This window comes from Platichthys flesus, chromosome 20 (assembly GCF_949316205.1).
Source record: "Platichthys flesus chromosome 20, fPlaFle2.1, whole genome shotgun sequence".
Taxonomy (NCBI): domain Eukaryota; kingdom Metazoa; phylum Chordata; class Actinopteri; order Pleuronectiformes; family Pleuronectidae; genus Platichthys; species Platichthys flesus.
Genome location: NC_084964.1, coordinates 16,541,519 through 16,565,894, shown reverse-complemented (window position 1 = coordinate 16,565,894; position 24,376 = coordinate 16,541,519). Strand labels below are relative to the sequence as shown.

Sequence of the window (24,376 nt, the reverse complement as noted above, 5' to 3'; positions counted from 1 at the left end):
TACCCTTTTCTCGTCTGCAACATCTTCATTCTTATATTTGTATTGTTGAAGTTAATAATGAAGATTAGGAATTAAAAAAAAGAAAACTAAAAGAAACTAGATTAGACTCCAATCTCAGTTTCAGTGGTTTGGCCTGTTGCCTCACATCCAGAAGGTCCATGGTTCGAATTCCAGTTTGCTCGGTGTCTCTCTGTGTGGAGTAAGCCGGTCCTCCTTGTGTCTGCATGGGCTTCCTCCCACAGTCCAAACACATGCAGGTTTGGGTTAGGTCAGTTCTAAATTTGCCATATTGTGTTAAATTGTGATTGGTTGTTTGTCATGGCCTGTGATGGACTGACAAACTGTCCAGGGACGGACCCCACCTCTCCCCCAATGTCGGCTGGGATTGGCTCCTCAAAAGATCAGCGCGACAGATACTATAGTGGTAATCTTTACAGTCGAGTGAATCAGGTCCAGGGGCATTGTGGGTAACGATTGCACCAGGTTTCGCATTAAAACAATAAAAAACTACAGGATGTGTGGTAAACTAAGGTGTGAATGAAAGCTGCTAGAATTTTATTGAACAATAAATACAAAAAACCTACTTTCATATACAAGGAATAAAAAGTGTTGTCTGTTCCAACTCTTTATCATTGCACAACTGTGACTGTAGATGTACTGTTTGTGCAACGGAAGTTTCAAACTAAACATCGTCTTAATTACTCAGTTCAGCCGAGCATGTGACGTCCCTGTGGTCAGGGTGTGCAGGGGAAAAAACAGAAGTGGATTTTGATATGAGAACATGTTACAGTGGTTGACCAACAACAGATAGACACCTTTGTTTCTGCACAAACCACTGTGCACAAGTGAAGAACGTTTCACTCAGAAACAAAAGACACAAATCTCTGGATTTAGAATAGATTGCAGTTCCCAAAAGAGATTTAATATCCACAGAGGTTGATTATTATTGTTGCAAAATTCTTTGTACAAAACTATGAACATTTGTAAAAGTTGTGGAGTTGGAAGAAAAAAAGTTAAGTGTGACACATCATAATAAATAAAGTTGAACCCTGGACATTCTGGAATCATGACTACTTTGTATTCACTATAGAAACGTACAGTATGTTAGATTTATGCTGTGTGACATTGGGACGCTCTCCTCACACGTCAGGGCTTCATGCAGAGGAGGACATTTCCTCATTGGGCTCTGAAAGAGATGACACAAGATCCAGTTGAAGAACTGAACGTGAACACACTTCCTGTTGAGAGGGAGCTTTACTTCTGTCTTGTGCAAACAAAAGCGACAGTTGACACCAGTAATCTCACCTGCCCACGATCGATAAACAGGAAGCTTGAGGGCCGCGTGTGTGATCTCCACGCACACTCTCATGCACGCTCGCTCGCTCTCTCTGGGGCCTTTGCTCAGGTTGACTCTGTTGATGTGCAGCGCGCCCGAGTCGTCCACCGCCTCTTTGTCGCTGTCCTCCTCCACCTCCGCGTTCATGTCCTCCTCCATGTCAATGTTGTTGTTCTCTCCGTCCACTTGTTCGTCGATGTACTCGATCCCTTCGGCGTCCGGGTCTGTGACAGCAGCTTTTGTTTCTGCGAAGTAAGAACAGCGAATGAGTTAAAACTGAATGTCTCTATGTGTGATGGATTTTTTATTTGATGCTCTCTACTTTAAAACCCATGGTTTTAAACCCTGTGTTACAATTGTAGCACAGGATCCCCTTTAACAATTTGTAGACTTTAAACAATAGACTGTAAATAAAGATGCACAATGCATCTCCACTTCCTGCAGAAATGAAGCCAAATCTATAGCATCAAATAACTAATTAAAACCTGACTTAGTGGGAAAAAACTTAAACATATGTAAGTGGGATAAGAACTGGGTTTATCACTCATACCGAGTCCAGCCACCAGATGGCGATCAGGATGCATTGGCTCCACTTTTGGAGAGGTGGAGAAGTGATGTTTTCCATCTTCCACACACATACACACACACACACACACACATATGTATAAATATAATAAGTACTTAGTGCGTGTTTGTTCTTCTGTCTCTCCTGCTGTTTGTTTGTCCGACTTGGCAGACTCGTCGACCTCTCCAGGGCGCACACGCTCTTCAGCTCCCTCTGACCGTCGTCTCCGATCTCCTCCGTCTCATTGGACACCAGCGACGAGAGAGTGTGACCTCCCGCCGCCCAGAGTAGTTTGACCTTGGGGTGACCTCCCTTCACCAGGAGAGAGAACACGCCGACCCCTTCACTGCTCCAACACACCGAGAGGGATGGAGCAATGGAGGGAGCAACTAAAGGAGTGACAACAGAAAGACTTAGTTCATGAAAAAGTGTTAAAGCAGGAAAAGGTTTTTTTTTACTGTCTTTGGGTTATGTTTGGATATTATGGAGTTTTTTATAATGAGAAAATGTAAAATAATAACTCTGGTCTCACAATAACAATTTAGTGTCTCAAAATGATTTGATATCTTGTAATTATGACCTAGATTCATTTTTATTTATCACTGGCGGAAATGGGCCTGCATAGGATTCAGCCAAGTGCTGATGATAGTGAAAATACCGATATCATAATGATTCATACCAATGTCAACATGTTTCCATTGCCTCTCAATGGGCTCCTGTAGGGAACAGTGCTCCACTCTGCACAGGATCCCTCCTCGTCTCTCCTTCTTCCCCTGACTCGTTGCCCTCCTCTTCAGAAAGGCTGTGGCCCTGTAGATTCTGGGCTGAGTCTGTAAGGGGCCCCACAGGTCCCCTCCGTCGACCACCTCCTCCTCCCTGTCATCCTGCTCTCCCTCTCTGAGCTTCAGCCAAGTCACTGTGACGTTCGGAGGGTAGAAATTTGTGATTTCACATCCCAACGTTGAAGTCTGATCCGGGGAAGAGGCGGAGCTGAAGATTTCGGACACGCACGGCCTCCTCATGAAGCCTGTTTCAGAGTCAAGCAGAAAATCAAGCTTTAATTTTGTATATCAAATAAACAAAACGTCTGATGCCTTTTGCTTCCCTAGCTTCTTACCTCTGGTTTTGCGGGTGACTGGCTGCTTCAGGGCGATGTGGTGGACACTGACCCATACTTTAGTTCCTCCCTTTTCCAGTTCACTCTGGGGCAACTTGCACTGGCTGTACGCCGAAAAGAAACCCTCAGAGTTGGGCCTCGGGGAGGACGAGGCCTGGGAGGCCACGGGGCTCAGCTCACCCCCCTGACAGAACCAGCGGAAGGTGATGACGTCCGGATGGAAATGTGTTGCCCGTACTGTCATGCTGATGACATCTGCAGGACAGAGATGTGAGGGATGGAGCTTCTTACAACCAGGAATTTTTTACATATATTGAGGGGATTAACTGTCGCTTTACCTGAGTCGTTTGGTGTCTCTGCCAGCTGGATTTCTGATACTTCAGGAGGAGCTGTGGGAGAGAATTTGTGATTATTTCTGTTGCATAAAAATGTGAACGTCAAAGAAAATGATTGAGAGGGAATGACTTCTTACACAGAATCGTGAACTTCTCGGACACCCTCTCCACCACGATCTTGTCCTTGCCAATGTAGGAGACCTGACACTTGAACACCGCTGACTTGTGGATTGAAATCTGGGGCATGAAGGTCATCGCGGAGATCAGCTGCTGGGAGCCACTTCCAGTCGAGTGCAGCGGCCCCATAGTGTGCAGCTTGTAGTAGGCCATCTCGCCTCTGGAGGGCAGTAGAGGGCCCTTCTCTGATGCTGTGGAGGTGAGAGTTAGACCGTAGGGCAGATGGATGGTGGTTAGGGGGTTATAGAGGCAGTTGAAGTTAGCTTTGGAGGTCCCTACGTGTGTGAGGTTGGTACATTGTTAGCAGAATTATAGTGTAAAAGAAAAAACATGGTCAGTTTCAAGAACAGAATAAAAGATTCCTGTACCTTCATCAGTCCAAACTACGTTTTATTTCCTGTTTCTTCAATATATCCGCCACTTCGCCCATATTAGTTGCACTGACCTTACAATGTAGCTGCTGCCCAAAGTTTGCCATAACAGGCATGAGTGGTAAGTGCATTAAAGGTGCTATATATTGTGGTGGTGATGTTCGTCTGCTGGGAGCTACAGACATCATTGGGTTTGCAAGACAAGAGGCAACATGTGACCTCTCGTGACCCCAGTGTTTCACATGCCAGCCCAGCTCTTGGCGAGTAAATGAACGTTCGATACTAGACTTTCAAAGATGCCTTCCAAAAAGTTGAGTAGAGTTTGAGATTAAGATTATAACCCTGTAATCTATTGTTTCTACTTGATTATGTAAAGAGTTGATGCTGGATATGTAGCTATAGCAATCCTTACATATACAGCTCCTTTAACTAAACTATTTCTCTACGGTTGTAAAAATGTGACCAGATCACTGGTCATCTGGACGGTTCATCCGCTCTCCTACCTGTGAATGAGGTGTCGGAGATAGGGGTATCATTGAGGAACCAGGCTGTCTGGACTCGGTCCACTCTCCGGCCTTCGATGCTCACCGTCACTCGGCCCTTTTTACCAATGATCACATGCGGAGGGAGGATGATCCCCGACACGGTGAGAGACTTCTGCTTCTCTGAAGGGCAAAATAAACAAGTTCCCAGGAGTAAAAGCATAGATAAGTCTTTAATCAATCGGATTTGATTGGTCAAATGAATTTAGCACGGTAGTTTGAGGAAATGTGATTGTTTGTCAGATAAATGGAAGCATCACCACATGAGAGTTTCTGACTCACCATCTCTTCTCCTCCAAGAAAAGCCGAAGCAGAGCAGGAAGACCAGCACTATAGAAATGCACATCAGAGCCACAGATGCTTTGGCTGATTTCGTCAACACCGGAGACTCATCTAACAGGAGACAACATGAGAAAATAAATCCATCGAACAGTTGTCTATAAGAAGACATGTGTTATCTCAATTGAATATTACCTTGTGGATCCAGTTTCTCCATGTCTGCAGAGCCGCTGACTGGGACCATTACCCCAGGTTGGTTCACCAAGCACTCCACCCTCCCACCTTGCTCCCTCTGCTCGGGGCTCAAAGTATAATAGTGTCTGGTGCTGTAGGTCCCGTCTGGGTTTTGCTCAGTGGACGGGGGCTCGGGGAGGCTTGTGCCATTTTGAATCCAGGACACCGACACTTCCTCAGGGTAGAAACTCTCCAGGTCACAGTAGAGAGTGAGAGGAATGTTGCTGGAGTGCGACGGCAACGCAGAGAGTCGCACAGACGGGAGATCTGATGAAAACATTAATGAACCAGATGAAAAACTGTTCTCACAGAAAAAAAGAAACGTGAAGAATCATCGGGATCACTTGTTGATGTGCAGTTTTTGTGTAATAAGCTAACAAACAAATGTGGATGAACTTAAACCCTCTGTGGCGGAGCTAATACAAATCCAGATCAAGTGGATTTAAAAGTGGTTTGTAATGGAAAATGTTACCATTATACCACACTATATATTATCTGTGCTTATGCATACTATAGCAGGGCCACAAATCTGGTACTGTGTTCACAAACATACACGCACACACACACCCACACGCACACATAGTTTACCTTCATACACACACACATAGTGCAACTGTTTCTTTGTCATTCCCTCTGCAGAAGGCTCTTCGCTGCTGTGTGATTGTCTGACCTTCCATGCAACTAATTAAGTATACTTAAAAGACAATTGCTCTTTAATCTCTTTTCTTCAGAAGTCTCACCAGGTCATACTTCCATCACAGGTTTAATAAGGGGATTGCCCTTCTAGTTGGCATAGGTACTTGTTCCCATATGAGTGCACGAGGGTGTTGTCAAGAGGAATCGTTCGCATTCCTATCTTGAAGGAACACAAAGCGATAGAGCTATTCACCAGTGTGAACACATGTCGGTGTCTCCATATTTCACCTTATTACATCATTCGTTTTTTTCCTTTTTCTGTTTCCTCTTCAGAGGCATTCTCTCTTGAAGCCACCATGCATGCACAAGTGTGTCAGACCGCGAGCTCAGATCGGTAAAGCTCAGTGTGTCTTTGTGTCACTCACATGTGATGTTGAGTTGGAAGTCCAGCTCTTGATTGTTTCCATTGTGTGACACTCTGCAGCCAAAGGTCACATTCTGGTCCTCACGGGAAGGGTAGAGGGTCAAGTTGCCCACGGCCGTGTAGAAGCCGTCTGGAGCCTGTTCACCTTCGACCGGGTGGGGGGGATGAATCACCTGCCCGCCTCTGGTCCAGGAGAAAGAGACAGGAGGAGGGTAGAAACCATCTGCGTTGCATATGAACTGGCTCTCTGTCTCTAACACCACCCACTGCTGAGGGATTGAGAGATTGGGGGGAGCTGCAGAGAGATGACGTAGAAGAAACTGATTGAGAAATACGAGATTAAGAGTTCAGCATCGTATACTCTTCGGTTCAGATGAGAACTCAAAGCCCAAATCTCCTCAACTGAACAAAGACATACCGATGATACTGAGGGTAACGTTGATGGAGGGCAGGATCGTGGAGTTGTAGCTGACCGTGCATTCATACACCCCCTGCAGGGCGAGAGTAGCTCTGAGGACGTACAGTGAAAAGTTTCCACTGATAAAATCACTGGGGCGCCAGAAGAAGCCTTCCTTTATTTGCGTTGCCTCGTTCCCGAATGAGGCGATAGCAGAGCCGTTACTTATCCAGCTGACAGTGATGAGAGACTCGTTCACAGGAACAGGGAGCGTCACATTGCAGGGGAGGGTTGCATATTCATCTGGACCGGCCTGAATTTCTCTGGGAGACACTGAAACACAGAGGGTGTAAGTTCAGATGAGAAGGAAATAAAGAGACTTTACTGAACCACATTCAATGATGCTCTGACCAACTGCAGCACAGATTAGATTAGTGATGATTGGTGAAATGTCCCTTTAATATTTGGTTAATGATTTGGATCTTCAGCTGCAGTTTAATTAATTGAATTGAATTAAGCTTAAATTAGATTTAAAATGAACAGTCCTGTGAAAACAAACGAAATTCAAATGTTTGTTTTTAAGATTATACATTATCTTGTAAATAGCAAAGTTATTTCAAAAGAAGAAAAGACTCTATCCTCCTCATACAGGTGAGAAATGTGGTTAAAAAAACTAATTTAAATGTATTTGGATCTGCACCAATCAGCAGACACTCATATATATCACTCCCATAAATATCTCTGTTTAATTCACCAAGATCTACAAATTAAACTTTAGAAACAAACATAAATGTTGAACAGCCGTCTCTCGCATTGTCAAAGAGAGTGAAAACGTTTAGCTGGGTCCCGACTTGACCCAGTCCGGGTTGTTTATTTAATTTGACAAATGTCATCACAAGATAAATTGGAATTTGAGTGAATTGTTTGAGTTTCATGAAGTTTGTCCTTTGTCCACGTTCTTTCTTTTCTTTCCTAATTGTAAATCAGTAATCTGAGTGTATACCTCATAGAATCAGTGTAAATATGAACCCTTTGAGTCTTCTCTGAGCAGCCAATCAGCTTAATTAGTAACTAGCACAATAAATACTTAGAGCCAAAGAAAGGCAAACTTTCTTTTGTGTGGATTGTTTGTGTTGCACCTCTTGATAAGTGTGACTGATGGGCCGATTATAGGAGGCCGACAAACAGATGAAGAATGAGATGACTAATGCTATACTTTGCTGGTAAGTCTAGATTAAGTTATTTTAAACTTCGGGCCGGATCAGAGCAATTGAGTGAAAACTATTTTCCTAAGAAAATCTTAAAATATACTTTTCAGAATCAGAATCAGAATCAGAATTATTTTTATTGCCATGTATATTTGCACATACAGGAAATTGCCTGGGTGTACAGGAAATGTCCTTGGTTAGCTTGGTAAGCTTTCGCTATCTATCGCCTCATCTGCAATATCAGTAGAGTAGACAAATACACCATGTTTAAAGATTCGTATGTATATTCTCAGTGCATGTGATTATTATACTGGAGTGGACGATGTGGATAAAAAAGCGTTGATTGCTGTATATGAATTATCATATTTGAGCAGATAGCAGTAAGTCAATTTTCTATGAATTCCATTGAGAGACATGTTCTCTAATAGCCAGACTGGAATCTATATTTTTGGTTAAGACAAATCATCACACTGGTGCAAGAAAACACTTTAAATCCAATACTTCCCTAAAGCAGTGCTGTTCATTGATTAGCAGCATTGCTCACCTTGAACCAACAGGAGACAGGAAAGTTGCATCAATAAGAAAAAGAAGAAATATCAGATATTCATATATCAGTGTATTATTACCCAATTAAACCCATTACACCTACACACACATTGCTCTCAAACCTTCAATGGTCCTACACTTCCGACAAATCAACTCAAAATACAGGGTTGAGAGCATGTTGACAGTTCGTAGCAACAGGCACAGTCTCGATTTGCATACAGACCACGTCCAAGACTTCATCTCAGATAAATCCACATCGATTTTCCAATTTCACCTGATCACATCAGACTCTTCACAAACCTCGTCAATAGGTGAACAAACAACCTACTAGCACCTGTAACTGGCCTGTGAGTGAAATGACCCAATACTCACCATGCTTTACGAGAGCCAGGAGGCCGACATAGACGAGGACTTTACACCGCATCTTGAGAGCCGTGTCTTATCGCCAGGCCCCTTTACTGTCTTATATAGAGCTATGAGATGAAAGTGGGCGGGATTCTCCTGCCAAATGGGAAATAAGAATTAATGTCCCTGGGCCTCACAGGACTGAAAGGAGGCCCTTGATATTTGTTTGTCCTCCTTAGGGAAGCGAGCCCCAGAGGACCGATAGAGCCAGAAGGAGAAGCCGGGAAAGGAGTTAGATGTGCAGGGACACACAAATGGGAGAAACTGGTCACTTAAAATTCACTCGGGCCCCGGGCCAAGGTTTTGTGGGCTACTTTACATTGGTGCAGTGTTGCCATGAACAAACAGAGAGGGTCATCCCACTGAGCTTATGTGGGCAAACATTCAGGCGAGACCACAACTCTTTTCTCTCCAGGGGAACATTTGTGAGGTGTTGTATTCAGGAGAAAAGGGGATAAAAAGAAGCGAATGGCTCTTTTTTTACAGGGCCCTCTGTGTTTCCAGTCCTGCTATGACGTGTCCCTGTTGGAGTTAATCTTTAACCACATCAAGTGCTTGATTTTTGAAGGAAAGGGATTTGTCTTTGTCGCCCACTCTCTGAATATTCATTAACCTGATTAGCTGTTCAACTTGTTTGACTTTGCACTTTAATTGAGCTTGACACACATGAGTTTGCAAACATGGGTTCATTTCTTACGTGGAGATCACACAGGGCCTCTCTGTCACTGCGCTCAAGTGTTTTATCTTTTCTTTTGTCACATTCCTTTGCTGTTTTACTTTCAACAAAACCGAAACCTGTGATGAGATTTAAACTGTGACGAATGTGTTCCATTTGCCTGTTTGTGTCAGTACTTGTGTCAGTGTTCTCTCTGACTGGGCAACTTGTTTCTGACACTGCTCTTATCACGATGAAGGATTATGTGGATTGTAATCACTTCACTTGATATTTATAGGACTTCAGCCAATTTATTAAGGAGAACAAATCAGTACTCACTTTATTGTAGTTTTTTATTTAACATTTAATGAAGGTTACAATTTAATATATGTCATTTTGTGTGTGACTGTCTACAGGGGTTCTTGCCACCTACTAAATGTGGTTAATGATGTGGGCAGCCATGTCATAGGCTTCATTTTTCATTTAAAATCAAATCAAATGTATCTGTCAATGAGGTGCACATAAAAAAAAAAACACAAACTACAGCAAGAATAGACAATCTGTGAAAGAAACGAAACAGCTGCGCATCATCTCAACCACGTCCAAAATGAACACATGACACATTTAAAGTCCTACCAACACAAACTCGAAAGCTGTTCTGATAGGTACAGAAAAGAGTTGACAGCGAAGCGGGACTTACACACAGCAGAGCTATTGAGGAAATCAGGTTTGAGCAGCGTCACACACCCACTGTGAATAGGAAAGTCAATCTCAATCATCAAAAGCTCAAAAACAGTGATTGTCCTGCTGCAAAGGGTGTGTGTGTGTGTGTGTGTGTGTGTGTGTGTTTGTGGGTGTGGGGGAGGGGGTCTGAAGTTATTTCCAATCACAAAGGTTATACAGGTCTAACCTGTACTGTAGGGTGTTGCTATTGTGTAATAAACGACCTGCTTAAGTTCAAAAGAGTGATTTAAACATAGAGTGAGTCACAGCTGGAGACGCACAGTGACAGATCCGATATGGCAGCTGGGACGGTTCTAATGCTTTTGATGTGTATAGTCCTGTTGAATCAAGGTGAGTATTTACACAAAGTAGGTGAGTAAGTAACTGAGTGAGTGAGGAAGTAGGTTATTTAGTTAGTTTGGTATTTAGTCAGCTAGTTAGTTAGCTGTGATTCAACTTTATGTATATTTGTGAGGATGTAGTTAATGGTGGTTCAAAATGAAATGACTTTTAGACTCAGTGAAACGTTAATACAATGATGTGAATACGAAACACAGGCTTTCTCGCAGGACCACTGAGGATGTTGTCATTAACTGTTTCCATGACGTCAAGCACGTCATCCTTGTAATGTCCTGTATCACATTGAACATGTAATATAACACCATTAATATCCAATAGCAAACTGTACAGTGACTGAAACATTCAGGGATTCAGGACATCTCCACTTACACCTTGAATTTCTAAAGATCAGGAAATAATTCCATAGTCATTTACTACAAATGGAATTTATTAAGATTTTATGACTCATTGGTTATATTTAGCTGCCAGTGTAATGTGATGTGGATTATTATTATTATCATTAAAATCAAACAGAAGTTTGCTTCTCTGAATTGTTTGTTATTCTGATCAGACTTGCAGTATAATCTAATTGTACACTGACGCATATTCATAACTATTTCATAAATCATATTAAAGCAAAATCTGTTATATTAAATATCAGCGCGGGACTATCATGGTAAATAGTTCATATAAACATATGAAGAATGAATTCGAACAGAATACTCACATTGCTGTTTGCACAACTCATCCCGAAGCTTAGAAATAATTGGAGGTAATAGCTGTGACTCTAGCGACACACTGTGGCTGTAGTTGCACAAAGCAAAACACTGTTACACCACCATACATGGAGACACAGGTCTGACTCATACACTCAGATATATATATATATATATAGATTGAAGTGAGGGACATGGTTAGCGCTCACAGTGAGAAAGCGCTTGGTCTTTCTGTGGGTTTCTTGGTCCTTGTCAGTGGGGGTTTCCACAGTCCCAACACATGCAGATTCACTTCAACCCCAAAAACAACTGTGTTGACCTGCTGCCATAAAAACATGTAGTGAACTTCACTTTGAACTTTGTTTCAACTAGGAAAGATAAGTAGTTTTTTCTGCTGATTATTTGCTGTTTAAACTTTCCTTTATCTAATCAAACAAACACACACTTCCACATTATTCCAACTCACATCTTCAAGGTTATGATAATTTCAAATGTATTCATACCAAAGGCCATTTCTAAGTGATATTTTTAAAGACTCAACTGGCTATATACTGGCCTTTCACCCAAGGTCAGCTGGTTCCAGCCATCTCTCCACGACCCTTAAAGGATAAACTATATAGATAAAAGAAGAACAGATTTTAGTAACTTCATCTCTCTTTTTCACAGGATCAACGGCTCAGGGTGAGTACAGTTTATTTAGTTCTGTGCAAATACTTAGAAGCATCTATGATGAATCGGTTTCTGTTCTCTCTCAGACTGTGGAGATGCACCTCTGAACACAAGGATAGTGGGCGGCGAGAGTGCCACAGCTGGCTCGTGGCCCTGGCAGGTCAGCGTGCACTATCTTCGGTCTCACATCTGCGGAGGGACCCTCATCAGTGACCAGTGGGTGCTCACCGCTGCCCACTGCATCCTAACGTAAGACCAACTCCCACTGAACAAAACACAACAGAAAAACAGTCAGTACAGTATTTATATTCTTAGCTGCAAATAGGCAACATATGTAAATTTTTATTTAAAAAATAGTCTGCTTTTGTACAAATGAGGAAGTGAAATACCCTGATACACCAGAAGTCTAATTCTGATACTATCTTTACTGCATCCTGTCAATGACTTCATCAGCTTGTGTAATTATTTCCTCGCAAACCGGATGAAAAAACAGGATCCAACATGTGTTAGATAAAACTATCACACTTTCCATTTTACTGCAATTCTGCACAGCAAACTGAAAATCTACTTTAAACCTGTTAACATGTCGCTTCTGTGCCGTTTATGTAATTATAAACCTTTCACAGCACGATTAAAAGGCTCATAGGTTAAAAATTAAAAATGTAAGCCCAAAAATATGGAGATTACACAGCTTTAGAGTATAAAATAATAAAATAAAAAATGTAAAGATCAGATAAGACTAAAAACAAGATAAAAATAGAATAGTATTAAAAGAGTCAATAAACGAAAAGTAAGTCTGTAATGAATGTTCCCACCTTAACATTGCATTCAAGAAAATTCAAACCCCCAGGGTTTGTGATGTCACAAACCAAATAAACCAATTATGTCACCCTCTGGGTGGGGCTCAGTGGCTAGGAAGGGCTCAGAGGAGAGTGTGACTCAAGCGAGAGTGTGACAGAGCACAACAGTAAAACCAACCAAGCCAAAAGAGAGCCTGAATCTGTTTTCCTGCTCCTCCACAGGTCAGTGCAGGGCCATGATATCATATTCAAAGATCCCAGACATGAAATGAGGACGTCGGCAAGTAACATTTAAGCTGTTGGTGGAATAAAATCAATAGATACAGATCTTCTTGAAATGATTTAGTAGAATTAATACATGGGCAAATGGGTTGATATGAGACTTTTCTGTCCACAATTTAATTCATGTTTTTCTAAATGTAGAAACCAAATCGATAAATGGACTCTCTACTTCGGAAGAGAGACTCAAAGTGGCCCTAATGTTAATGAGGTGAGCCGCACTGTTTCCCAAGTCATCATCCATCCCGACTACAACAACACAGAGCTAAACAATGACGCTGCCCTGATGAAGCTCAGCAGCACTGTAACTTTCAACAACTACATCAGACCCATCTGTCTGGCAAGTACTACAAGCGAGTTCTTCAACTCCACCCTCTGCTGGGCCACGGGATGGGGAAAACTATCGAAAAATGGTGAGGGTCCTTTCAGGTAGTGTAGTTGGATGCAGAGAGAGCATCCAGACCATATTTCTGTCGGGATATTCGGTCACTTTTATTTTAATCCCAGACCAAGTTTCAAGGTTCACAGTGTGTAAGATTTAGGTGAAAGGGACATTATATATAAAATAATCCTAGTGATGTTTCCCCTAGTATGATTCATCTAAATAGTATGAATTGTTGTATTCTTTACAGGAGAATGGGCCCTTTATATTTTAATACTTGATATTTACATTGGGAGCGGGTCCTCTCTACGGATGTAGAGAGGATTACAGTAGCCCAGACTGGACAAACAAAACACCTTTTGAGTTTTTGTGACAACTGAAAGTTGCCACAGGTTCTCTTTCATGTTTGGAAGGGGAGGGTGAGTTGAGAGGTATTCGACTGCAACCTGCAACTTCACCACTAGATGTCACTAAATTAAACACATTGAACCTTTAAGCAAATATTTATTTAAGCAGCTGCCATTTTTTGAATCTTTTTTTCCCACTTTTTCTAATGAAGGTTTGCTTCATTGTTAGTTCTCAGTCCGTCTTCATCCGTTCCTTTATGGTGCAGGAACGACTGTACATGTATAATCACAAGGCTGAGGCCCAATTCGAATCTGGTATTATCGTCCATCTTGAAGATCCAATCACAATTGCTCAGCTAGTTTGTCTGTATACTGACATTAATCTGCATCCTGAATTTGTCTCCTGTGACCACTACTGACCAGAAGTCAGGTGGGACTGAATGAATCAATGAGCTGCTGAAGAAACTATTTTATCCATTTGAAAAATAAAGAAATCAGTGTTGATATTGAGACGTAAAGAAATACTTTTCAATCGTTGTGAAACTACAGCTGGTCAGAGGACGTTAGCTGAGTTGCCATATTTGTTTGTGTTTGCTCATTTACTTAGCGTCAACCACTTGTCATCAGATCACAGAGGAGAGATTGTCTGATTATTGATAAATAATACATTTGCAAGACTGAAACTTGAGCATGATGGAGTGATTATATTATCTCTCCTGCAGAGCCTTTGCCAGCTACTATGAAACTTCAGGAGGTGAAGATCCCTGTCATTGGAAATAAGAAGTGCCGCTGCGATTACCAAGAAGAAATAGGCATCACTAACCAAATGATTTGTGCTGGGGAAGAGAACAAAGGAGTGTGTCAGGTAACAACAGAGGACAAATATGAGGCGTACCGACTATTTGCTCGACATAAATTAACAAATAAATCTCACACAATATTATACAACAGCTTCTCTAAGTAGTACTACAAATTATTCACTTATACTGAAAATAATTATTTATCCATCATTCCATTATCATATGATGGGTCACAGTGGGAAACAGGAATCTAATCCCAGCTGACATTGGTTGAGAAGCGGGCTACAGCCTGAACAGGTCGCAAGTGTATCACAAAGATGAAGACATCCACACCTATAACTCAGGGTCTTACCTCCAAACTGCATGTCTTTCGGACCGTGGGACGAGGACACAATACCTGGAGAAAACCCACATCAACACGGGAAAAACATGCAAACTCCACACAGAAATACCCAGGGATTTGAACTGGCAACCATTTTTATAATTACTCAACAGCACAATACTAATGATAATAAGAACTGATGAATACCGACCTGCCTAGATTGTTCTTTGGAGTTTCTATTCACACAAAAAGTTAAAATATTGTATCTGTCAAGATGACGAAGCTGTAGAGCATCACAAGTCTTAAACATTTAAACATATTAACATTGAAACATATGGTATATTATTGTCATTACTCCAGTCTTACACGATCCTTGGGAGTGTCCACTAACTGCCATGGTGTGTCTTTTAAGGGGGACTCCGGGGGACCTTTGCAGTGCAAACAAGGCTCAAAGTGGATCCAGGCTGGGATAGCCAGTTTCGGAATACCTTGTGCCGTTGCGGGTTACCCTGAGGTCTATGGCAGAGTGTCTGAGTTCCAGGGCTGGATCAGACAACAAGTGGCAGGAGCCAGTGTTGGATTTGTGACATACACCTCCAATGGCAACGACCAAGACAGCAGCTTTGTGTGCCCCTCAAATGGAACTGCACCCTCCTTATCATCAACCATGACAGTGCTGCTTGTGTTTGTTACAAGCCCAGTGACAGTGTTCCTGCAGCTCCATTAGCTCAATAGCAAAGTTGTGCAAAACAGCTTTGTTGAATGCACTTATTGTAAGTCGCTTTGGAAAGTCAGCTAAATGAAATGTAATTTAATGTGATATAACTACTTTGGTGTTTCTATTTTGAATTCCTTTTGATAAAGCTCTATATTATACTTACATACAACCTCATGGTTGCAGTAGAGTTTGTATGATCAAATTGTCGCCTAGGACAAACTGTTTGATAAATCAATGGGAAATCCAACATTGAGACACTTAGTGTAGTTGTGGTTTGACTTCTACAATTCATAGAGGCCACTTAATGCCTGTAATGCATAGCCTGTTAATAAAGTTACATTTATTAGATCTAATCCTTGATGGTTTAGACCAGAGGTCTTCAACAGGGGGTCCGCGGAGGTACTGCAGGGGGGGTCGTGAAATGTTTGGTTGATTAGACGATTTATTTTTTCTAACCAATTCTTTTCCACATCTTTTAAATGTCTTTAAATACACATTAACATGCATCCAACTTATTGAGAGGCTGATTTTACCCTCTGTCTGACAACCTCCATCTGTCCAAGGTTAGATAAGTTGTGTGCTACCCATCAGGGTCCGACATCTCACTGATGTGGGAGTATGTGTGGCATCCACAGATGGCTTGAGGATTCACTGTTTCTTCTACATGTATGTTAAAATAAAAAAATGAATCTGAATTACTTTAATAGCTCAGTGTTGTGTGCAATATGTATGTTTATACATGGCAGTGGCATGGCCACCCTGTACCGTGCACATGTTTAAATTGAACATGAATATATGCACCCGTGTTGTATTTGAATAGCTTAGTATTGAATGCGCAATAACAGGTTAGCTATGTTTATATATCGCACTAGGTCCAGTTTAATATAAAAAACAAATTTATACAATATATATAGTAGGGGGTCCCTGCTCCATCTCTCCACCAGTTTAGGGGTCCTTGGCCTGAAAAACGTTGAAGACCCCTGGTTTAGACGATTGAAAGGGCGATCTCAGGTCTGAGAAGCTCTCTAAATAATAAGTGTTGCTGCTGATTCTACAAAACTCTGTGTCAATCACGGGAAGGAGATGCTGACATTTTTGTTCTCGGACAGTTTCCATTTTATTTGTAAAGACGGCGTGGCCACTTCTATGGTGATGTGATCATGACGGGAAGGTGAGTGTCCTTGCATAATAAGCATGGTTTTCTACGAACAGGGACTCTCCACCGGCGGAGCTGTCTCCTGAGGAAACGTATTTACCCTGGCAGGCCAGGCTGTTAGCCTGTGAGAATAGAAAGGACAGTAGTATTGAATGCACAATACAGGACTGAAAGTTGAATGTAACTATCAATACAATTCTCTGAATACAAATCTACTGCAGCCCTATATAGTGACATAATTTAATCGATCAGTATCTGCTACGAGATACTGATCGATTTTTCTTTTTATGTATCAATCTTTTCTTTCGCTCACCCTGGGTGGTTGTCTCGCCGTTGGTTCCAGCCAGGGGGACAACGCCTTTGTCGACCTTGATGCCAACCACCATATTTCTGTCTTTCAGGTGGTGGGTGAAGACATCGTCGGTCTTCTGGTACATGGTCTCGTGGAAGAGAATGACGCCACCAATGCAAGGAGTGACACAAATGTGATTTTGCATTTACAATGTATAAAGTAAATGGATTTTTACCAGTGGATTCGTCTGCGGCGAGGATTCCCTTGCCAGTAACAACGATCCTGTGAGCAATGTCGCTGAGCTCCTTCTTCTGCTCAGGTGTGAGGAAAGGAAATGCGTGAGGCATCTTGACTCTGGTGAGGAAAGGATGAGGAAACAAGGAATCATTTGGGAAAATAGATAGACAATTACACAAATGGGCAGAAGTTAACAGTAGTGGTGTAAAATAAGAGCCTGATCATAAAGTTTGACTTGTTTCTGTATTAAACCAGCCCGAGCTCTGACCTTTTGGCTGCAGTTTTCATGTCTGTAACATTAGCCACTTTGTGTGCTGCGGTTACACACTGTTCCCCAGACACAAAATGAAGAAGCCAAAAAGGGATCCAGTGTCCGAGAGCCCCCCCGCCCTGCTGAGCCCCATCCTCCACGTATATATCACTACCCTTTTTTAAGTTATGACAAGCATGTGGTTGACCTATTCCATTTGCTTGCCTCTTATCCTTGACCTTTCTGTTCCCCTACACTGCCCCGTCCCTCCTCATTCCTCTTCCCCCCTCTCAAACTCCACTTTTAATAGGCCAGACTAAATATAGACTGCATAGGCATTATAACTCTCATGATTGGAAACAAGGAATTATGTGAAAGAGAATTGTGCAGCCTCACAGCCGTCATGGTTCAGGGGCGTGTGCTGCACTAGAGTAACATTTGCGATTTGTGAACCAACTTTTGAAATTTCGAGTGAACTAGTGAGTCACTAATGACTCGGAAACTATGCATCACATGAAGGAGTGACTAGCACCGCAGTCATGGCAGATAGTGAACTGTGTATAAGAATCCCCTACAACATCAAATTGAGTTTTAAATCACATTACTGATGGTTTTTATGTTAATATACATCTATCAACCACAAAATGATCACCACTCACTGCTTTCAAAGTCGATGTACGTGATAAATACAATTGACTGAGGTAGAGTGCAAGTGACGTAAGGTATAAGTTGTATTATTGAAAGCACAGAGATGTTTCAGTCGGTCAAAGATAAGTAAGATGACATTTGTTGAATTTATGTTTTAATTACAACTTAGCCATTTATGTGATATTTGTATTATCTATTGTTCTTTTTATATACTGCTATATGATCAGTTTGGGGGAAGATTCCTGTATGAATGTAAATTTATTTAAATTTATGAAACCAATAAATATATGTTACAAAAAAAAGATGACATTTGTCTGGGGATTAAATGTGATATTCATATACTCTGGCTGCCTCAGTAGCCACAACTTTTCTTCAGCAGAAGGTGACATGTCACAGCTCTAGCGTATGTGAAAGGTTTTCGCACCTCATGTCTACAGAGCAAAAGTTTCAACAAGTTTAACAGAAGGATAATCACAGATAAGAAATGCGTACGTGTGTTCTGCTTTTTTACCTTTGAGTTTCGGAGGAGGGCTGAGAGAAGTCCGAGGGAGGGAGAAGTTTTTGGCTTCGCCTGCGACAACCACTGCCAGCTGGCACTTGTATTTATCCTCCCACTGTGACCCCTCACATTTCAGCTGCCCGGCTGACACCTGAAGGCTACCACAGGTTATATTTCATGTTTGGAAGGGGAGGGTGAGCTGAGGGGTATTCAGCTGAAACATGCAACTTCACCACAAGATGTCACTAAATTCTACACACCGAACCTTTAAGCAAATATTTATTTGAAATAGCTGCCATCTTTTAAATCTCATTTTTTTCTCTTTCTTATTAACTCTTGCTTCATTGTTAGTTTTCCATCCGTCTTCGTCCATTCCTTAATGCTGCAGGAACAGCTGCATATGTGTAATCACAATGCTGAGGCCCCATGGGAGGAAGACACAATACCTGGAGAAAACCCACATCTACACGGGAAAGACATGGAAACTCCACAGAGAAATACCCAGGGATTTGAACTGGCAACCTTTTTGATAATTACTCAACAGCACAATAGCTATAATAACTAGGTGAAAATCTTGCGCCTAGTGGTGCTCGCTAGTCATAGATTCCTTAAATGTTTTAGACATGTTAGAAAATTCCTCCCTACAAACTTTAAATGTGTGCAGCGTGCTTCCTGCTAGGTCCAGAGACTGTTTCAGTTCGAGAGAGATAGAGACATAGACTGGCCGGTTTAAGATAGAGAGAGAGAGAGAGAGAGAGAGAGAGAGAGAGAGAGAGAGAGAGAGAGAGAGAGAGAGAGAGAGAGAGAGACTGGTTGGTTAAAAGAAAGTGAGACAGAGAATGAGATACCGAGCGGGTCACTGGCTCGCTTGAAAAAGGTGAAATCTTTCACCTTTGCAACTGTCTAAGACATCATAGATTCCTTTGATCTATGACCACTGACACTATGAAGGGACCCTTGTCTTACATGTCTAGTTTGGACTCAATTGGACCAAATATGCCTGACATACAGAACCTTGTGTTTTGATGGCGTGTCATCAAACTTTGACGCCACGCCACGGTCACACTATATCTCCATGTTTTTGAGATGACCTTCCCAGAAGTTGAAGTTGACCTGATGAAAGCCCAAGGACAAGTTCATCAGAGTAAAACTGTAGGAAATGGCTAAGATGGCCACCAAATCATAAATGGCAGGCTTGTTTAGTGAAGCATATTTATCCAAGAGACTTGGGACACATGTCCCAATTGATTTTCTTAGATGTCGGCCAAACTTAGTTCCGGGGCTGCCCTTTGGGGTGCGCTAGGCAGTTATTTTGCCACACCCATTCCTTAAAACCATATGAATATCTCCGGGGGGCTGTTGCTACACAAATGTATTTTGAGGGAGATAGATTATTGAAGATGGAAGTTATAGCGATTTCGTGTGTCATGGTGAGTTGATGAACTTTAATGCCACGCCATTTATATGACGTTTGACGAAAAGTCACAGTAATCTTATGCCTACATTATCAATGTCTTGAGACACATTTGATTCAGATTTACGTGGTTGCGGTGAGTGGATGACGTTTAATCAAACTTTGACGCCACACCACGTCACGGTCAGACGGTGTGACGAAAAAATGTATCATTTAATAATTTTTTATCTCCATCTTGTTGTTATGACACTCATCTCAATTTGAAGTTGATCTGATAAAAGCCCTCGGAAAAGTTCGTCAAAGTAAAAATGTGGAATATGGCCAAAATGGCCACTGAATGCAAAATGGCGGACTTCCTCTTGCGTTTGCAGAATACCAAAATGGCAAATAATAATAAGAAAAATCCTTACAATTTCAATAGGGCCTCTCACCGTTCGGTGCTCGGGCCCTAAATACATTTTGAGTAGCCTCCTTGTGCGGATGAGCTCACTATATTGTCCTCTACATAGAAGTCGCAATATAGTGAATTAGGGGGGAGGGGTGAGTGAGTGAGAGGGTGATTTTTGGACACATCTTATCTTGTCAAGCAATGCAAGCTTCTCCTCACAACACTTATTTTCCAGCTTTCATTGGGTCGGTTGATAAGGATGCGTTTGTGAACTGTACCATGGAGATTGAAGCGGGGCACTTTTTTTATTTAGCATAATGCTGCAACATATCAAAAGGCGAAGAAAGTGGGTCAGAGGCAGCACGTCGGGGGAAATGCTTTATTCCTTAGCACTGTTGTTAATTATGCACTAGACTTGATGGAATCAGTCAAAGGAAAGAAAAGCACAAGTTGTGTAAAAACAGTGAAGGAATCTTTCTCCTGAAAAAAGGTGTTCAAAAATAAAAGCTAAGGGAATGGAGGCAGAACAATTTGCCAGAATCTCCTGGCACAGCAACAGCACAGCTTTTTACCGTTACGGCGTGGCCACTTCTATGGTGATGTGATAATGACGGGAAGGTGAGTGTCCTTGCTTAGTAAGCATGGTTTTCTACGAACAGGGACTCTCCACCGGCGGAGCTGCCTCCTGAGGAAACGTATTTACCCTGGCAGGCCAGGCTGTTAGCCTGTAAGAATAGAAAGGACAGTAGTATTGAATGCACAATACAGGACCGAAGGTTGATTATAACAATCAATACAGTTCTCTGAATACAAATCTACTGCAGCCCTATATAGTGACATACTTTAATACATTTTTAAATGCATTGACTCATACCAGAGCTCTCTTGATCAACTCTTCCTGGCAGGCCTTTCCATTCTCCTTCTTGCCACCCCAAGCTTTGAGGGCAGAGGCCTGCAGGGCACGGCCATATGAAAAGGTCAGGGCCCAGGGTCTGTGCAGAGGACACTGGTTCATGGCGTTCAGGTTGATGGAGGCTTCCTCCTCACTCTGGCCACCAGACAGGAAGGTAATGCCTGCACAGGAAGATGACAAGAGTTGAGCAAGACACCTCTTTATAAATTTGAGTGAATGTCACAAAGACTATTCGATGGTGGACTGAATGTTTTTTTTAAGTTTGCAGACAGACAATATTTTGTGCATCCAGCTCACCAGGAACTGCAGGGGGCACAGTGCGGCGCAGGGCAGTCACGGTTGCCATTGCAATCTCCTGGTTGCTGAACTTGTGGGAGCAGGAGTGTCCGGGGGTAACCATGTTCGGCTTGAGCAGGGTGCCCTCCAGGTACACATGGTGGTCGGACAAGGCCTTGTAGACGGCGGCAAGGACCTTCTCAGTGATGTACTGACAGCGCTTCAGGTCGTGGTCACCATCAGGGAGAATCTCAGGCTCGATGATGGGGACGATGCCGTGCTGAGGAAGAAAAAGTCCAAATGGTAATGTTGAGCAGAGAGCTGTGGGTTTTAAGAGATTTTATGAGATTTTGTTGTCATGTTAAAAGCTTCATAGGCTCTCAATAGGGCATCGTCTAGAGTCTGTGCTCGCCAAGAGAGTTTAGCTTGTGTTTGTTGTGTCTTACCATCTGGCAGATGCTGGCATAGCGGGCCAGGACATTAGCGTTCTCGAAGATGGCCAGTTTGGTGGGAGTGTGTTGGGTGATCTTCAGCACACAGCGCCATTTGGCAAAGTCAGCACCATCCTTCTTGTACTGGGCACAGCGTTCATACAATCCATCAAGTCCTGTGAACGAGGGAGAGGACAGAGTGGATCAGAGAGATGCTACGAGATACCGATCGATTTGACTATTTGTATATAAATCTTTTCTTTCGCTCACCCTGGGTGGTTGTCTCGCCGTTGGTTCCAGCCAGAGGGACAACGCCTTTGTCGACCTTGATGCCAACCACCATATTTCTGTCTTTCAGGTGCTGGGTGAAGAGTTTGCCATCGTCGGTCTTCTGGTACATGGTCTCGTGGAAGAGAATGACGCCACCAATGCAGGGGGCGACGCGGTCGTCAGCGGTGAAGAGGAGCTGGCGGTACAGCCTCCTGTTCTCCTCAGTGTTCTCAGCATTGATGCTCTGGAAGCGCTTGGCTACGCTACCTGGGGGGTTTGAAGAGACAGATGATGGCTTAGTCCAGATGTTAACTGCACTGGCATGTTTGATTGTGCATTTACAGATGATGGCAAACTATTTCCAGTTTATTTTCAGTCACCACCTATGATCTGTGATCCTGAAAATGACTTGGCAGTTGCTCTTTAAAAATGCATAGGCACGACAGTTCCTGCTATGTGATCAGGGAGTCGTTTGGGTACATTGGTGCCAACTTAAGGTCTTTGCTTCTAGATTTTTTGACTCTCCGGACCCCAACAAGTCCAGCGATTAACAAACCTTACCTACTCTCCATCAAAGTATTGCCCCACAACAGCAAATGTAGACTTTCTCTTTGCACACACCTCTCTCACTGATAGTTTTTTAAGTGACTGCTGGTAAATGTGCAGGGCCCTATATAACACCCAATACAAAGTGATGCCAAGTGCAACCTTAGTGTCTTTGCTCTAGTTACAGACTGACTTGGTGGTCATTTTCCTGTCCTGCCCAAGTTGTCAATATAGCAAATGCACTTCCACCTAAATGAGCACCCCATGGATGTGTTGGTCTTAAAATTGCCTTTTTGACAACCCTTCGTACTTACTGCGTAAGAAAATCATCAGCTTCATTAAAATGCTCTGTAGACCCTTTTAGTCTTGTTGCATAACTTTTGTCATCATGTATATATACCAACTTTATTATGTGCATCATAAATATCACAGAGCTGTCCAAAAAGAGCAATTGGCATTAAAATAACTGTATAAAGAAGTTTTTACCAGTGGATTCGTCTGCGGCGAGGATTCCCTTGCCGGGAGCGACGATCTTGTGAGCAATATCGCTGAGCTCCTTCTTCTGCTCAGGAGTGAGAAAAGGAAATGCGTGAGGCATCCTGACTCTGGAGAGGAAAGAATGAGATAACAAGGAATCATTAGGGAAAACAGTTTGTTAACATAACACAAATGGGCAGAAGTTAACATTAATGGTGTAAGTTAAGAGCCTGATCATAAAGTGTGACTTGTTCCTGAATCAAATCGACAGTAGCTGTGACCTTGTGGCTGCAGTTTTTCACGGCTGTAACCACGGCAGTTACATTAGGCACTTTGTGTGCTGCAGCTACACATACCTACCAACCCCCGACCCTCCTTTGCCCCATGCTCCACATATCTCACTACCCTTTTCGAAGTTGTGACAAGCGTGTGGTTGACCTATTCGATTTTTTAAATTTCATACATGTTCATACACACTCTGGCCGCCTCAGTAACCACGACTTTATTCCAGCAGAATGTGACATATCACAGCTCTAGCGTATGTCTTTACAGAACAAAAAGTTCAACAGGTCTTACAGAAAAATAATCACAGAAAAGAAATGCGTCCGTGTGTTCTGCTATTTTACCTTTGAGTTTAGGAGGAGAGCTGAGAGAAGTCCGAGGGAAGGAGAAGTTCTGGGCTTAGTCTGCGACAACCACACAGCCAGCTGACCCTTGTATTTATCCTCCCATTGTGACCCCTCACATTTCAGCTGCCCGGCTATAATAAGAACAGGATGCAACCAGAGCTGGCCCGTGACATTCAGAGGGGACTGGGGCTGGAGTAACATGGTAGTGAGCGGCCGGCGAAAGGGCAAAGAGGGTTTCAGCGAGCCGCACAGAAAGAGTCTCCGTTGTGCGAGTGGTGGAGGGGGAGACGGTTCTATGAGAGTCGTGCAAATAGGCAGGTAGATTCATAAAAGATATCACACAGGAATATTCAGCAATGATTCACTTGGAATTAATCTTACTTTTTAGATAATCTATTGCAAACTAGTGAATCTTGCAAACTGCTTTTTTATAACTTTATATTGCAATTTATAAAAGCAGATTTCCCACATTGTTAAACTGCAGTTTGTTTCTTTCATAATTTGGAAGCGCTTCATATTTCCCGGAGGTCATTTGAAAGGGTAAATGGAAAGGGTATATGTATGAACTTTGGGGTGTATACAGAATGTACTAATACACACGCACACACACACACACACACACTGAGGC

At 42.5% G+C, this 24,376-nt stretch overlaps 3 protein-coding genes across 14 annotated transcripts; 1 reads left to right on the top strand and 2 right to left on the bottom strand.

Moving 5' to 3' along the window:
• Window positions 1-896: 896 nt before the first annotated feature.
• si:ch211-180a12.2 (uncharacterized) lies at window positions 897-11,846 on the bottom strand. 11 transcript variants are annotated; one of them, XM_062378841.1, is made up of 16 exons: window positions 11,720-11,846; window positions 11,547-11,617; window positions 9,928-11,327; window positions 8,540-8,668; window positions 6,435-6,746; window positions 6,018-6,311; window positions 4,918-5,223; window positions 4,726-4,836; window positions 4,405-4,566; window positions 3,491-3,805; window positions 3,357-3,407; window positions 3,019-3,273; window positions 2,581-2,928; window positions 2,018-2,290; window positions 1,306-1,581; window positions 897-1,186 (listed from the first exon to the last, which is right to left on the bottom strand). In XM_062378841.1, the coding sequence occupies exons 4-16, from the start codon at window positions 8,589-8,591 to the stop codon at window positions 1,155-1,157; spliced, it is 2,787 nt and encodes a 928-aa protein (XP_062234825.1). In that variant the 5' UTR covers window positions 8,592-8,668; window positions 9,928-11,327; window positions 11,547-11,617; window positions 11,720-11,846; the 3' UTR covers window positions 897-1,154. The 11 variants fall into 11 exon arrangements, with proteins under 11 accessions (XP_062234825.1, XP_062234826.1, XP_062234821.1 ...); XM_062378842.1 differs by having other exon boundaries at window positions 9,928-11,324; XM_062378837.1 differs by having other exon boundaries at window positions 9,928-9,977; window positions 11,017-11,093; window positions 11,215-11,767.
• On the top strand, window positions 10,236-16,026 carry zgc:123217 (uncharacterized protein LOC641414 homolog). 2 transcript variants are annotated; one of them, XM_062378845.1, is made up of 6 exons: window positions 10,246-10,301; window positions 11,672-11,686; window positions 11,761-11,923; window positions 12,898-13,166; window positions 14,205-14,347; window positions 15,017-16,026. In XM_062378845.1, exons 1-6 carry the CDS (start codon window positions 10,247-10,249, stop codon window positions 15,329-15,331), a joined length of 960 nt encoding a protein of 319 aa, XP_062234829.1. In that variant the 5' UTR covers window position 10,246; the 3' UTR covers window positions 15,332-16,026. The 2 variants fall into 2 exon arrangements, with proteins under 2 accessions (XP_062234830.1, XP_062234829.1); XM_062378846.1 differs by lacking the exon at window positions 11,672-11,686 and having other exon boundaries at window positions 10,236-10,301.
• Window positions 16,027-20,571: 4,545 nt separating this feature from the next.
• On the bottom strand, window positions 20,572-23,896 carry aldoab (aldolase a, fructose-bisphosphate, b). The gene is made up of 7 exons (XM_062378844.1): window positions 23,746-23,896; window positions 23,129-23,247; window positions 22,097-22,363; window positions 21,842-22,002; window positions 21,417-21,675; window positions 21,081-21,280; window positions 20,572-20,931 (listed from the first exon to the last, which is right to left on the bottom strand). The coding sequence occupies exons 2-7, from the start codon at window positions 23,238-23,240 to the stop codon at window positions 20,839-20,841; spliced, it is 1,092 nt and encodes a 363-aa protein (XP_062234828.1). The 5' UTR covers window positions 23,241-23,247; window positions 23,746-23,896; the 3' UTR covers window positions 20,572-20,838.
• Between the last annotated feature and the right edge of the window lie 480 nt (window positions 23,897-24,376).